The sequence below is a fragment of the Sus scrofa genome, chromosome 13 (assembly GCF_054392235.1).
Source record: "Sus scrofa isolate SSC_HxYL_T2T_F1_AM1 chromosome 13, Sscrofa_HxYL_maternal_Yorkshire_Landrace_v2.0, whole genome shotgun sequence".
Lineage (NCBI taxonomy): Eukaryota > Metazoa > Chordata > Mammalia > Artiodactyla > Suidae > Sus > Sus scrofa.
In genome coordinates, this window is record NC_139395.1 from 94,174,718 (window position 1) to 94,187,701 (window position 12,984).

General features: G+C 36.5%; 1 protein-coding gene across 13 annotated transcripts in view; it reads right to left on the reverse strand.

Annotated features, from left to right (window-relative positions):
* PIK3CB (phosphatidylinositol-4,5-bisphosphate 3-kinase catalytic subunit beta) overlaps positions 1-12,984 on the reverse strand; it is a 184,006-nt gene that overhangs the window by 15,118 nt on the left and 155,904 nt on the right. For all 13 annotated transcript variants that reach the window (XM_084989822.1, XM_021069527.2, XM_084989825.1 and 10 more), the window contains 3 exons: positions 12,178-12,356; positions 10,932-11,041; positions 9,130-9,208 (listed from right to left, as the gene is read on the reverse strand). In XM_084989822.1, coding sequence (XP_084845948.1) covers positions 9,130-9,208; positions 10,932-11,041; positions 12,178-12,356 — 368 coding nt within the window. The remainder of the gene's footprint in view (positions 1-9,129; positions 9,209-10,931; positions 11,042-12,177; positions 12,357-12,984) is intronic.

The window sequence follows — 12,984 nt, forward strand, 5'->3', positions numbered from 1 at the left end:
TGACAACTCTGACCCCCCCATCTCAATGATTAACTGATATTACTTTCTGTTTCCCTTTAAAATCTTTCATGGCTGAGCAGATTCTTCAGAGGTAGTTTTGCGGGGCACACTGAGTCCATCTCTCTAGACTGCTGGAATTCTGATCAAAAGCATGTTTCCTTTCTATCAACACTTGTGAAGTTCCTGTTGTGGCACAGTGGAAACAAATCCGACTAGTAACCATGACCTTGTGGGTTCAATCCCTGGCCTTGCTCAGTGGGTTAAGGATCTGGCATCGCCATGAGCTGCGGTCTAGTTCACAGAGGTGGCTTGGATCCTGTGTTGCTGTGGCTGTGGCATAGGCCAGCAGCTGTAGCTCCGATTCGACTCCTAGCCTGGGAACCTCCATATGCTGCGAGTACAGCCCTAAAAGAAAAAAGTGAAAAAAAAAAAAAAAAAAACACGACAAACAGAAAACCACATGTGAGTACTGATTTTGTAAGCAGTGAGGAACAGGACCCAATTCATTAACATAAGCATTCTAATATATTGGTGGCTTACAAATTGTTCTAATTTGGCATAGAAGATACCAAGAATATCTTGAGATATTCAGAGAAAAATGAAAATGAGAAACAGATACTTTCATTCATGTTAACATGGCACTTTTGCAGGTGCTAAAATATTCTGACCAATATAGAAATATTTACAAGGTATCCTGACATTGAACTTTTTAAAAGTTTTGACATTGAACTAAAAAGAGTGTGTGCTATGTGAACCAGTTTAACCTGAACAGCTGGCCAAAAGGAAAACAAACTCAATAGGAACACTAGGGCATGTATATTTATAGAAACAGTAAAAAAAAAGTTTGGTGGAAAAAAAAGCTATTAGTTTGAAAATGAACTCAAAAGAATTAAAGGCCTGCATATTTTTTAAACATGGGGTCAGAGTACAAAAAGTCAGCAAAGTTCTCACTGGACAGACAAGTTCCTTTTTCTTATTAGACACACACTGCTTCCCCTCAGACAGATACCAGGTTTATTTCTAGCTCTCCCACATATGGCAGCCTCCCTCTGCCTGAGGTCACGATGAACTTCATCTGCTGTTAAATGTGCCTTACAGTTAAATATAATGGGTAAAATTTTAAAAGTAAGAGAAAAGAACTTGGTTGGGGGTTTTAATTGGGCTGAATGAACTAAGGACAAAGTCTTTAGATCAGCCTTTCATAATTAACAAGACTCATCACATGGCCAGAATCTGTTCTTAGCAAAGGAGCCCACTGTGTAGCCTATGTGGTAACCTTGGAAAGAACCAAGGAGTTACAGCCTAAGCTTGCAAAGTTTCTCCCATTTTTTGTGGACATATATGGCAAAATCATTTTCATTACGCTTTACTTTATAAAAAGAATCAATAAATTTTTAGTGGAATGAACCAGATAATAAATATTTTAGGGGCTAAGAACACTAGGTAACTAGTTCAGTGTTGCAGTTACAGCATAAAAGCAGCCACAAATAATATGCAAATAAATGGGCTGTGGCTATGTGCTAATTAACCCCCCCCCCCCCAAGGAAGGAAGGAAAGAAGGAAAGAAAAGAAAAGAAAAGAAAGAAAGAGAGAGAGGACGAGCGAGCAAGAAAGCCACACTCCTCTGGTATGTTTGCCTCAAGAAGAGTTTCTCACAATCACCCATTTCCCTCTTACCTAAGCAAGTATTTTTCTTTCTTTCTTTGTCTTTTGTCTTTTTAGGGCTGCACCTTCGGCATGTGGAGGTTCCCAGGCTGGGGTAGAATCAGAGCTGTAGCTTCTGGCCTATGCCACAGTCACAGCAATGCCAGATCTGAGCTTTGTCTGCGACCTACACCACAGCTCATAGCAACACCAGATCCTTAACCCACTGAGCAAGGCCAGGGATGGAACCTTTTGCCTCATGGATACTAGTCAAATTTGTTTCCACTGAGCCACAAGGGGAATTCCTAAGCAAGTATTTCTTACGAGTAAGTGATTGACGAAAAAATCTGCTACCTATTCAAAACTAACTATATTTTTACACAGCCATAATAGAGATTTCTGCTAATTTGTAACCAAATTCTTGTCACTTATAGTACTCAAAGGACCTTTTTAGATGAACTATAATCTCACTTCAGTCATACCTACAAGGCCCATGAAAGAAACAATACCCATAGCAAATTATTTTTTCTACCTCGACAGCAATGGAAAAGTTTATCCTGGAAGGATCTAATACTAGAAAACACTTTCTTTAAAAAAAAAAAAAAATCAATAGATAAGTACATATTTTGGGCACCAGAATACTTTGATAAACAAAGGGTTCCTATATAAGTCTTACCACAATTGTTCTCTCATTTAGACTGCTAAAATAATAGAACAATTGATACCAAGTTTAGAGTCTGACAGACCCCAATTTGAATCTAGCTCCACCACCACTTATTATTTTTGTAAACTTTGACAAATTGTTTAAAATCCCTTGAACTTTAATTTTCTCATCTGCTAAAAAGGAATAACAAAACCTCAGAGTTGTAAAGATTACATGACATCACACACGTGAAGAACCTAATACAACACCTAGAACTAATATTTAATTTTTTTAAAGTCACCGATTTTTGAGGGGGCCACACCCACAGTGTGCAGAAGTTCCTAGGCCAGGGATCAAACCTGTGTCACAGCAGCAATCCAAGTCACAGCAGTGACAACACCAGATCGTTAACTTGCTGAGCCAGAAGAGAATTTCTAAAGTCACTGATTTTAAATATAAGTGCTTTAATTTTATATTCACAAAACTAATTATAACAACATACTGTGATAAATTTTGTTAGGTTTTTTTGTGTGTGTCAGGAGGTGTAAGCCTCCATACTATAACCTAATTCTTCTGTCTGTTCAACATAAACTCTCTTTTTCTAAATTAAATTATCGTGGTCTTTTCCAAACATAGTAGGCTTGTATTCCTGTGATAAATGTGGAATCACTGGAGTTCCCATTGTGGCTCAGGAGTAATAAACCTGACTAGTTTCCATGAGGATGTGGGTTCGATCCCTGGCCTCACTCAATGGATTGAGGATCTGGCGTCGCTATGGCTGGTGGTATAGGCTGGCAGTTACAGCTCTGATTAGGTCCTTAGCCTGGGACTTCCATATGGCTTGGGTGTGGCCCTTAAAAAAAGGGGGGGGTTATCACTGATTTCAGGGAAATTAGCACCCAATCATGTATTTCATATCCTTTGGCAACTAGAAAATGTTAAAAGTACTTGAAAGACAGACTCTAAGATGACACTCAGAGAGAAGACTTACTACTTATACAGTTACCAACAAAGATATTTAAGTTTTTTTATAACGGATAAAGTCAAAAAAGTATTAAAAATACTTTGTTATGGTTAACAAAGAAAGAAAAAGAGACTTCTACATCACAGAAATATAGATTATACTTATTAGTGGCTCAGGAAGTTACTGACTTGGTTGACATTTTAGTACCCATGATAAAGGAGACATAGTCTTGAACTCATGAGATGTAGGACCTAGACTTGAGATCCTACACAAAACTGGGGCTCTAAGAAGACTGTCAAATGTATAAAGGGAACTAGAAAAAGTCTGTTCCCTGATGAGAGGATATACCATTAAAGTCTGTCATCTAACCTTGGCCCTAGGTGGGCAATAAAAAAAGAGGGATTCATAAAAGTGCAAAAATCCAAGCCTTCTCACATCCTTATGACATTCAAATATAATATAAATACCTATGAGGTATGAGAGTCTGAAGGAAAAGAATTAATAAAAAACTGACTGATCGTGTGTAAAGACCTTGGGCAAAAGCACAAATGCAAACTCATTTTGGGGGGCAACTTTCAAACCTTAGGGAACAAAGAACCCACACAGAAAACACAATCCCTACCACTAACGAATTCAAAACTAAACACTATTCACTACACAAGGAAATGAGTAAGATTAAGCAGATAAATGAAAAGGTGACAGATACCCTAAGAGATAAAACGGAACAATATGAAAGAAATCCTAAAATGATAAAAGGTATGAAAAGGAATAGAAAGCATAAGGGAAGAAGTATAGTATTAAAAAGAGAATAGGCATGCGTATGACATAGTGGGTTAAGGAACCAATGTTGTCACTGCAGTGGCTTGGGTCACTGCTGTGACATGGGTTCAATCCCTGACCCAGGAACTTCCACATGCTGTGGGTGCAGCAAAAAAAAAAAAAAAAAAAAAAAAAAAAAAAAAAAAAAAAAAGAGAGAGAGAAAGCTATACAAAAACAAAATCAAAAATAACTCCTGCATAAAAAGTTTTTGAAATAAATACACTACTTTGATATACAAAAGATAAGACTATTGAAGAGATAATTAGTGGACTGGGAGATAGAATAAAAGATGCAGTTCCCATTGTGGCACAGTGGAAACATGAGTGACCATGAGGTTGCAGGTTCACTCCCTGGCCTCGCTCAGTGGGTTTGGGTTAAGAACCTGGCATTGCTGTGAGCTGTGGTGTAGGCTGCAGATGAAGTTCAGATCCAGAATTGCTGTGGCTGTGTGTAGGCTGGCAACTGTAGCTCTGATTCAACCCCTAGCCTGAGAACCTCGATATGCTGTGGGTGGGGCCCTAAAAAAAAGGCAAAAAAAAAAAAAAAAGAGAGCAAGAGAACAAGAAAGAAAATAGAATAAAAGAAATTACCCTTAAAAACTGCATGAAGATAAAGAAGGGGAGAAATAGTAAAGACACTAAGAGACAATCCCACCTACTTTCCAATTCTGCAATAGACTTGGCAACAAATAGCCCATTATCACTGTGATAAAGCAATGTGGTAGCCACTAGAAGGGGTAAAAATGGGGATGGAGCTCCTTCAAAGCCCCATTTCTGGGTAATTGTCATTCTCTGAACTCTAACAGTTTCTACTAGAGACAAAGATCACATTCACAATTCTGTTTCTTTGACCTGACTCAGATCTTATCTATTGTCAATTGCCTTTTAGTTGTGGGGTGTTTCTCAAAAATAATCTGAATCAACTGTTTAACATTAATATGCAGATTAATATGCAGATATTAAGTAAATAATAGCTGGGGCAAATGATAAGTTAACCAAAAAACTTAAAGGAAAACTGTGAAATGAGATATGTTTACAAGGAACAGTGAAAGACTACAATACATCCACAGGAATCTAAAAGCCATGTGCATGGCTATAGTTGCTTGCATTCCCCGGACTGTGCAAATGGATAGGAAAGAACTTAGAAGGCCACAGTTTTCATCTCTTGCTAACTTTGAGGCTTTATACCAGTTAGGGCTAAGGTGCAGTTTTGAACTACCTGGCTGACTCCTGAAGACACGCCCGGACATGTACACAGAACTACTCAGTAAAGATGGTAAGACTTAAAGATTCTAGGCATTTAAGGAAGGCTATGGCCAATCATTAGCAGACCAATACAATAAACAAGCAGAGAAGTCAGTGACCACACAAGACAATGAACAGAAACTTTTTAGTTGAAAAGTCATGAAGTATACAGCAAAAAGCAACCACAAAAAGGGAAAGAATCTGATTTTCAGAGTTGCCACATTTAAAACCCCTATTTAAACGATGTTCAAAGAACTAAAAGGAACCATGTTCGAGATCAAAATAGAAGTATGAGAATGATGAATCACCAAATAAGAACTATAAATTTATAGAATTCATTTAAACAAACCAAATACCACAACATTTTTCACAGAACTAGAATAAATAGTCCTAAAATTTATATGGAACTGCAAAGACCCTGAACAGCCAAAGCAATCTTGAGAAAAAGAGAACAAAGTTGGAAGTATAACATTCCCAGACTTCAGACTATACCACAAAGCTACAGTCATCAAAACAGCATAGTACTGGCACAAAAACACATGTATAAATGGATGGTACTAAATACAGAACCCAGAAATTAACCTACACATATGGTAAATAGTCTAAGACAAAGGATGCAAGAATATACAATGAAGAAAAGATCATCTGATGAATAAGTGAGGCTGGGAAAAAAAGATAGCTACATATAAAAGAGTAAAATCAGAATTTTTCTCACACCACATATATAAATAAACTCAAAATAAATTAAAGACCTAATTGTAAGACCTGAAACCACTGAACTCCTATAAGAGAATGTAAGCAAACAATTCCCAATTTCAAAACTTATTACAAGATAATCAAAACTGCATAAACATAGGCATTCTTGTTGTGGCTCAGTAGGTTAAGAATGCAACATAATGTCTGTGAGGATACAGGTTCCATCCCTGGCCTCGCTCAGTGGATTAAGGATCCAGCATTGCCACAAGCTATATGTAGCACAGGTTATGGATGCGGCTAGGATCTGGTGTTGCTGTGGCTATAGTGTAGGTCGACAGCTGCAGCTCCAATTCCACCCCTAGCCTGGGAACTTCCATATGCCGCAAGGATGGCCCTAAAAAGCAAAAAATAAATTTAAAAAAAAGACTGTATAAAGATAGACATGTAAGTCAATGAAAAGGAATTTAGAACTCATTGTTACATTCAATTCATGTTTAACAAGTGCCAAGATAATTTAATGAATAGTCTTTTCAACAACAGTGCTGAGACAATTGGATATCCAATACAAAATAAATGAAATGAAACTGATGACCTCCTAGATAAAGACTAACCAAAAATTTCAGAAGCATAGGTATAAATCTTCATGGGCCTGGATTAGGCAATGGATTCTTAACCTGACAACAAAAACAGCAGCAAAAGAAAAGCCCAAGAAATGGCAAAAAGACAAAAAAAAAAGAAAAAAAAGAAAAGCTAATAGAGAAATGGATAAATATTTGCATTTATTCAAAGTATTAACAGAGAATCAAAAATAACAAATTAGAAATTCACATATTAATCTTGATAAATCACAAAAAAATGTGATGAAAAGTAAACTCTAAAGTTACATGTGATAATGATAGTATTTACTGCAAGTTCCAAATGTTCCACTGATACATAATACATAAAGAAGAAAAATATATATATTACAGTTTAGAATAATGGTAAATTCTGAGATGTACAAAAGCAGAAGAGGATAATAATGCATTAACTTTATCTATAGATTTAATTCTTTTTTAAAAAAGTAAATATGGAAACATGTTAACATCTGTCTTTTAATGCTAAATATACACTCATTAAATCTGGGTGTAAGATCACAAAAAATGTCAATTATCTTCTATTTTAATGTTTGAAATATTCTACAATTTTAAAAAATAAAATACAAAGAATTAGGCAAAAGATGAAGTTATTCATCAACAACCAGAATAGTTATAAATGTATGGACCTGTATTAGATCATGAAACATGTATAATATTCTTTTCCCTTCATTAAACAAGAACACAGCCACCACAGAAAACTAGAGAAACACCAACAAAAAAAGAAAAAGAGAGAAACAGGTACACAAAAGGGGTTGGGATGAGGGAACTGGATCACCCTTAATCCTACCATCCAGAAGTAATGTCAGTTTCTGTGAACATTTTAGTGTTATCATTTTTCAGGAATTTTTAATGTGGTTGAAATAATTATATTAAGATACTTGTTTTGCATCTCACTTATTTCATTTGACATTTGAAGATAAATACTTTCTCCAAATTGTTATTAGCAATTCTCTATAAACAATACTTTTTTGGCCATGCCCACAACATGTCTAAGTTCCCAGGCCCATGATAGAACCTGCGTCACAGCAGTGACACAAGCTGCTACAGTGATAACACCAGATCCTTAAACCACTGCGAAGCAAGAGATCTCCTAAAGAATACTTTCAAATATTGGAGATATTTGATCATATGGGAAAACTAATCATTTTATAAACCATTATCCTATTGAGCAAATGTTCAAAAGGGTGGCCCAAGGTTTTTACTGTAAATAAAGCAAGGATGAATATCTTTGTGCATGTCTTTGTTCACATTTCTAATTTAAAAGTAAATTCTGGGAGTTCCCGTCGTGGCGCAGTGGTTAACGAATCCGACTAGGAACCATGAGGTTGCGGGTTCGGTCCCTGCCCTTGCTCAGTGGGTTAACGACTCGGTGTTGCCGTGAGCTGTGGTGTAGGTTGCAGACGTGGCTCGGATCCCGAGTTGCTGTGGCTCTGGCATAGGCCAGTGGCTGCAGCTCTGATTCGACCCCTAGCCTGGGAACCTCCATGTGCCGTGGGAGCAGCCCAAAGAAATAGCAAAAAGACAAAAAAAAAAAAAAAAAAAAAAAAAAAAAAAAAAAAAAAAAGGGTAAATTCTGGAAATATTAGATATAGGGTATAAATAAGCTTGATACTGCAAATTTTATATTAATTTACACTGGTATAAGACAGTATTTGTTTTTATTACCTTAACAATGTTCTAGACTGCATTTCATTTAACAAAAATTGTGCTAGGTAATCAATGGTATCTAATTGTTCTTATCATTCATACCTCACTAGAACCAAGAGTGTTCACAGAATTATTAGTTTGTTTTACAACTTGTATGAATACCTTTTCACATCTTTCCCCCATATTTATTTCTACGAGCTCTTTAAATATTTAGAATTATTATCCTCCATCCTGTTCATTATGAAAATAATGCCCAGTGTAAGGCTTAACTTTTAATTTTGTTTGTTGACATTCAAATCTTACATTTTTACGTAGTTAAAAATTACAACATTCTGTTTTTCATTGTCTTTATCTGCTCTTTATCTTAAAAGATTTTATAATAATTAAACTTTAAAAAATTGATTATGTTGCCTTTTTCTTTGTTGCCATAAACCAGTTCTGCTTACTGTCTACCAAAAACACCCCTGAGAGCACATCTGAACACTTGCCTTTCAAGAGAGTGGAGGGTTCAGTGTTACTTGGCTAAAGAAGAGGGGCAGACCCCTTCTCTGGTTTATCACTCACATGATCACCAGTGCATCCGCCTTCAAAAATCACTGGTGGGAATATGACTCTTGCTATCACATGTATAGTTTTACATCTAATGAGGTTTCAGTAAGATAATGTATTTGAAAGCACATTGTAAACTATAAAGTGCTATATAAATATTATTATGAACAACAATCAATAATAATAGCAGGAAGAAAGGAATCGATAGGAATTTAATGTTGATTATTAAATTTTTGCTGTGGAAGGAATATAACTTGAGACAAAAATAAATTCACCAGAAATCTTACCTAAGATCCAGACCAGCTTCTTTCCAGAGTAAATCCATCAAGCGCAGCATTTGGAGTGTCAACATATCCTGCCGTAAGTCTAAGGGGAAAAAACCCTGCTTTATTGTAAGTGCTTTCTACTTTATGCCTTATAACATTAACAACAGACTAGCTAATTCAGCCAGAATTAACCGGCTGGAAAAAAAAGACTGAAAATAATGGTTTTGTTAATTTTTTTCCCAAAACTTTAACAGTCACCATATTTATTATGTTAAATATTAGGTTTGCTGGTTAACATGTCCCCAAAACTATTTCAGAAACTGAGTTTCAAAATCTCTTTAGTTGTACTAACCATATGCATGCTGTAATACTGCTATGACATGGTAATGCTGTTTTATAGCATCCACACAATTCACACTAATTTTTTTTCCTTCTTGTTTTGTTTTTAGGGATGCACAAGCAGTTCTTAAGAATCACATGAGGAATTCCAATTGTGGCGCAGTAGTTAACGAATCCGACTAGGAACCATGAAGTTGTGGGTTTGATTCCTGGCCTTACTCAGTGGGTTGAGGACCCGGAGTTGCCGTGAGCTGTGGTGAAGGATCCTGCATTGCTGTGGCTCTGGCATAGGCCAGTGGCTACAACTACGATTAGACCCCTAGTCTGGGAACCTCCATATGCCGCAGGATCGGCCCTAGAAAAGGCAAAAAGACCAAAAAAAAAAAAAAAAAAAAATTCATATGAGTAACTGCATGATGAGTTCACAAAAATGCAATAGTTGATTTTATTTATTATCATATCCAAGGATAATTTTCAGGTAAGAGGATGTGAAAGTACCGAATTTCACACAATGACATTTATATGGTCAAGTGGGGTTAAATATCTAAGAAAACAATACAAGTTTTTTTGTTTTTTTTTTTTTAATTTTTTTTGTCTTTTGTCTTTTTGTTGTTGTTGTTGTTGTTATTTCTTGGGCCGCTCCCGCGGCATATGGAGGTTCCCAGGCTAGGGGTTGAATCGGAGCTGTAGCCACCGGCCTACGCCAGAGCCACAGCAACGCGGGATCCGAGCCTCGTCTGCAACCTACACCACAGCTCACGGCAACGCCGGATCCTTAACCCACTGAGCAAGGGCAGGGACCTAACCCGCAACCTCATGGTTCCTAGTCGGATTCGTTAACCACTGCACCACGACGGGAACTCCAAGTTCTTTTTGATATAGTTGTAAGCAGATACTATTCTAAGAACATTTTACTTATGTAATCTTACTTAATTCCTTTTAATAAACACAACACAGAGATGCTATAATTCTCATGGACATGAAGAACCTGAAGCTCAATGAATTTTACATGACTTACCTATAATCACACAACTAACCAGTGACAGCAGTCATGAGTGCCTTCTGGATGGTGTGACTACTTCAGAGGCTTTCCTTGATAAACTATGGTAACACATTTTAATTAAAATACAAAACTATGGCAGCAATATCAAAATTGCTGTCACTGAAACAGGATATATGACTATATTATTTAAAATATTCTCTTGTATTTCACGAGCTTTTTACCAAAGGAGTAGACAACTCTATTTTGTAGGGAAAAAAGGAAGGTTTATTAGAACAAGGTTTGTTAAGTAAACTATGGAAATCATTTTCCAAGAGAAAAAAAAAAAAGAATTTATGGCATGCCAAATTCAACTTTATAGCCATTGACAGCTACCTCTCGGCTGCTATTTGTTATGCATTTACATATCACCTTTCAGAAAAACCAAAAGACAACAAATGAAAAATAATAAGGAATTTGGCACTGTAAAAACTTCAGTACATACCATCACCATTTTTAAAAATCACTCCAATTGAATCCTCACCAAACACCTTGTTGTTGTACACAAGCCATAAAGGCTTCATTTTGGAATCCATATATTTACACTTTTCAACACTGAAAACAAAAAAAAAAACAAAAAAAAAAAGGGAAAAATTAGCACACTTCAATTTAAAGATATGGTAAGACTGTAATGTTGCCATGATAAATTAACAGGAAAAATCCTTCATGAAGACCTGTTTTATTCAGGTCTAGAGATGTCAGAACTACAATATTTTCTCTTGGTAGAAAAGCAACAAGGACCATAGTCTTGGCTGGCATGCAGAGATGCCAGATGAACTGCACTGAAAACCCAGATTTGCCCTTCTCACAACTGCACTTAAAATTCCTCCTTTTCTTTCCTTATTTTTCCTTGACTTTGTGTTTTTATACAGAGACAATAAAAAATCAGAATGTGGAGTTCCCATCGTGGCTCAGTGGTTAATGAACCCAATTAGTAACCATGAGGTTGCAAGGGTTCAATTCCTGTCCTTGATCAGTAGACTAAGGATCCGGCATTGCTGTGAGCTATGGTGTAGGTTACAGAATTGGCTCAGATCCCGAGCTGCTGTGCCTGTGGTGTAGGCTGGCAGCTGCAGCTCCAATTCGATCCCTAGCTTGGGAATCTCCATATGCCGCAGGTACAGCCCTAAAATGACAAAAGACCCAAAAAAAACCAAAAAACAAAAAACAAAAAAACAAAACCAGAATGTAACATTGGATTGTGAGTTCATTCTTGATTTCTTAAAGAGATATCAATTTTGAAAACTGATGATTACAATTATCACTTTCCCGTTATTCCTAAGTGTAGGAAATAAAAAAATTAGTAAATGAATTTCCAAATTCTTTCAAAATCTTATTTTGAAACAGGAAAGTTATCTAGTAAACAGTCTATGATTGCTGCCAACATTTTAATTACATAGGTGTTTCAAGCCTTAGAAACTAGTAAAATAAAAAACAAATTTAATTACATACAATTGAAAGGAAATTAATTTGTATTAACTTTCACTAACCCCACAGGTACATTTAGCTAGAAGGCATACATCCTATTAAATACAAGAATAACTTCTGAAGACTTTACGATTTTCCTTCTTTAATTACATTCCACTTACTTAGGCTGGCCCCTCTGATCCCCTAAGGCAGTAACTCAGAAATCCCTTCTGCATTACTACTTAATGGGAGATCCACCAAGCACAGTACAGACAGTCACTTACTAAAGTTCTGAGAGGATGACACATGGATTCAGAGGTGACTGCAGGTCAGAGAGGGCTTCCCGGTAAGCACTCTGTTTTAAACAAGTATGCATGGCCTCTTTCCCTTTGGCTCTATTCAGCTTCATTGCATTCAGTTTGATTAAACTATTTAAAGTTTTTAATTTATTGAGTGCTTCAACCTGCAAAATAAGTTTCCCCACCACCAAAATTCACTTATATTAATAACAATACCATGTGATTACATTAGTAACCATTCCCCTTCCCCCCCGACATACACACAGGACAACCAGTAAAGTAAAAACAGTGCTTGCTTTATGACAAATACATTAGATCCAACATAATTAATTAACTTGAATCACTTGTTACTTAAAGCACCATTTTTTCAAATATTTTTGAACCCTTTTCTTAAAGAAGATCTTACAAAGTAAAGAAAAGAGACATAAATTGTAGGTAAAAGATAATTATGAAACTTTACTCAGAACTCTGGAACTAACTGAATAAAAGAATTTGAAACACAATCTGAACCACTCTATTTGGCCAACTCTATTGTATGAAAGGAAAATCTATGTACCATGGAGTTCCCATCGTGGCTCAGTGTAAATGAATCTGACTAGTATCCATGAGGACACAGGTTTGATCCCTGGCCTCACTCAGTGGGTTAAGGATCTGGCGTTGCTGTAGCTGTGGTGTCCAGCTATGGCAGCCCAGCAGCTATGGCTCCGATTCAACCCCTACCCCAGGAACCTCCATATGCCATGCGTGTGGCCCAAAAAAGAAGAAACCCTGGGGCAGACATTCAACCTTAAT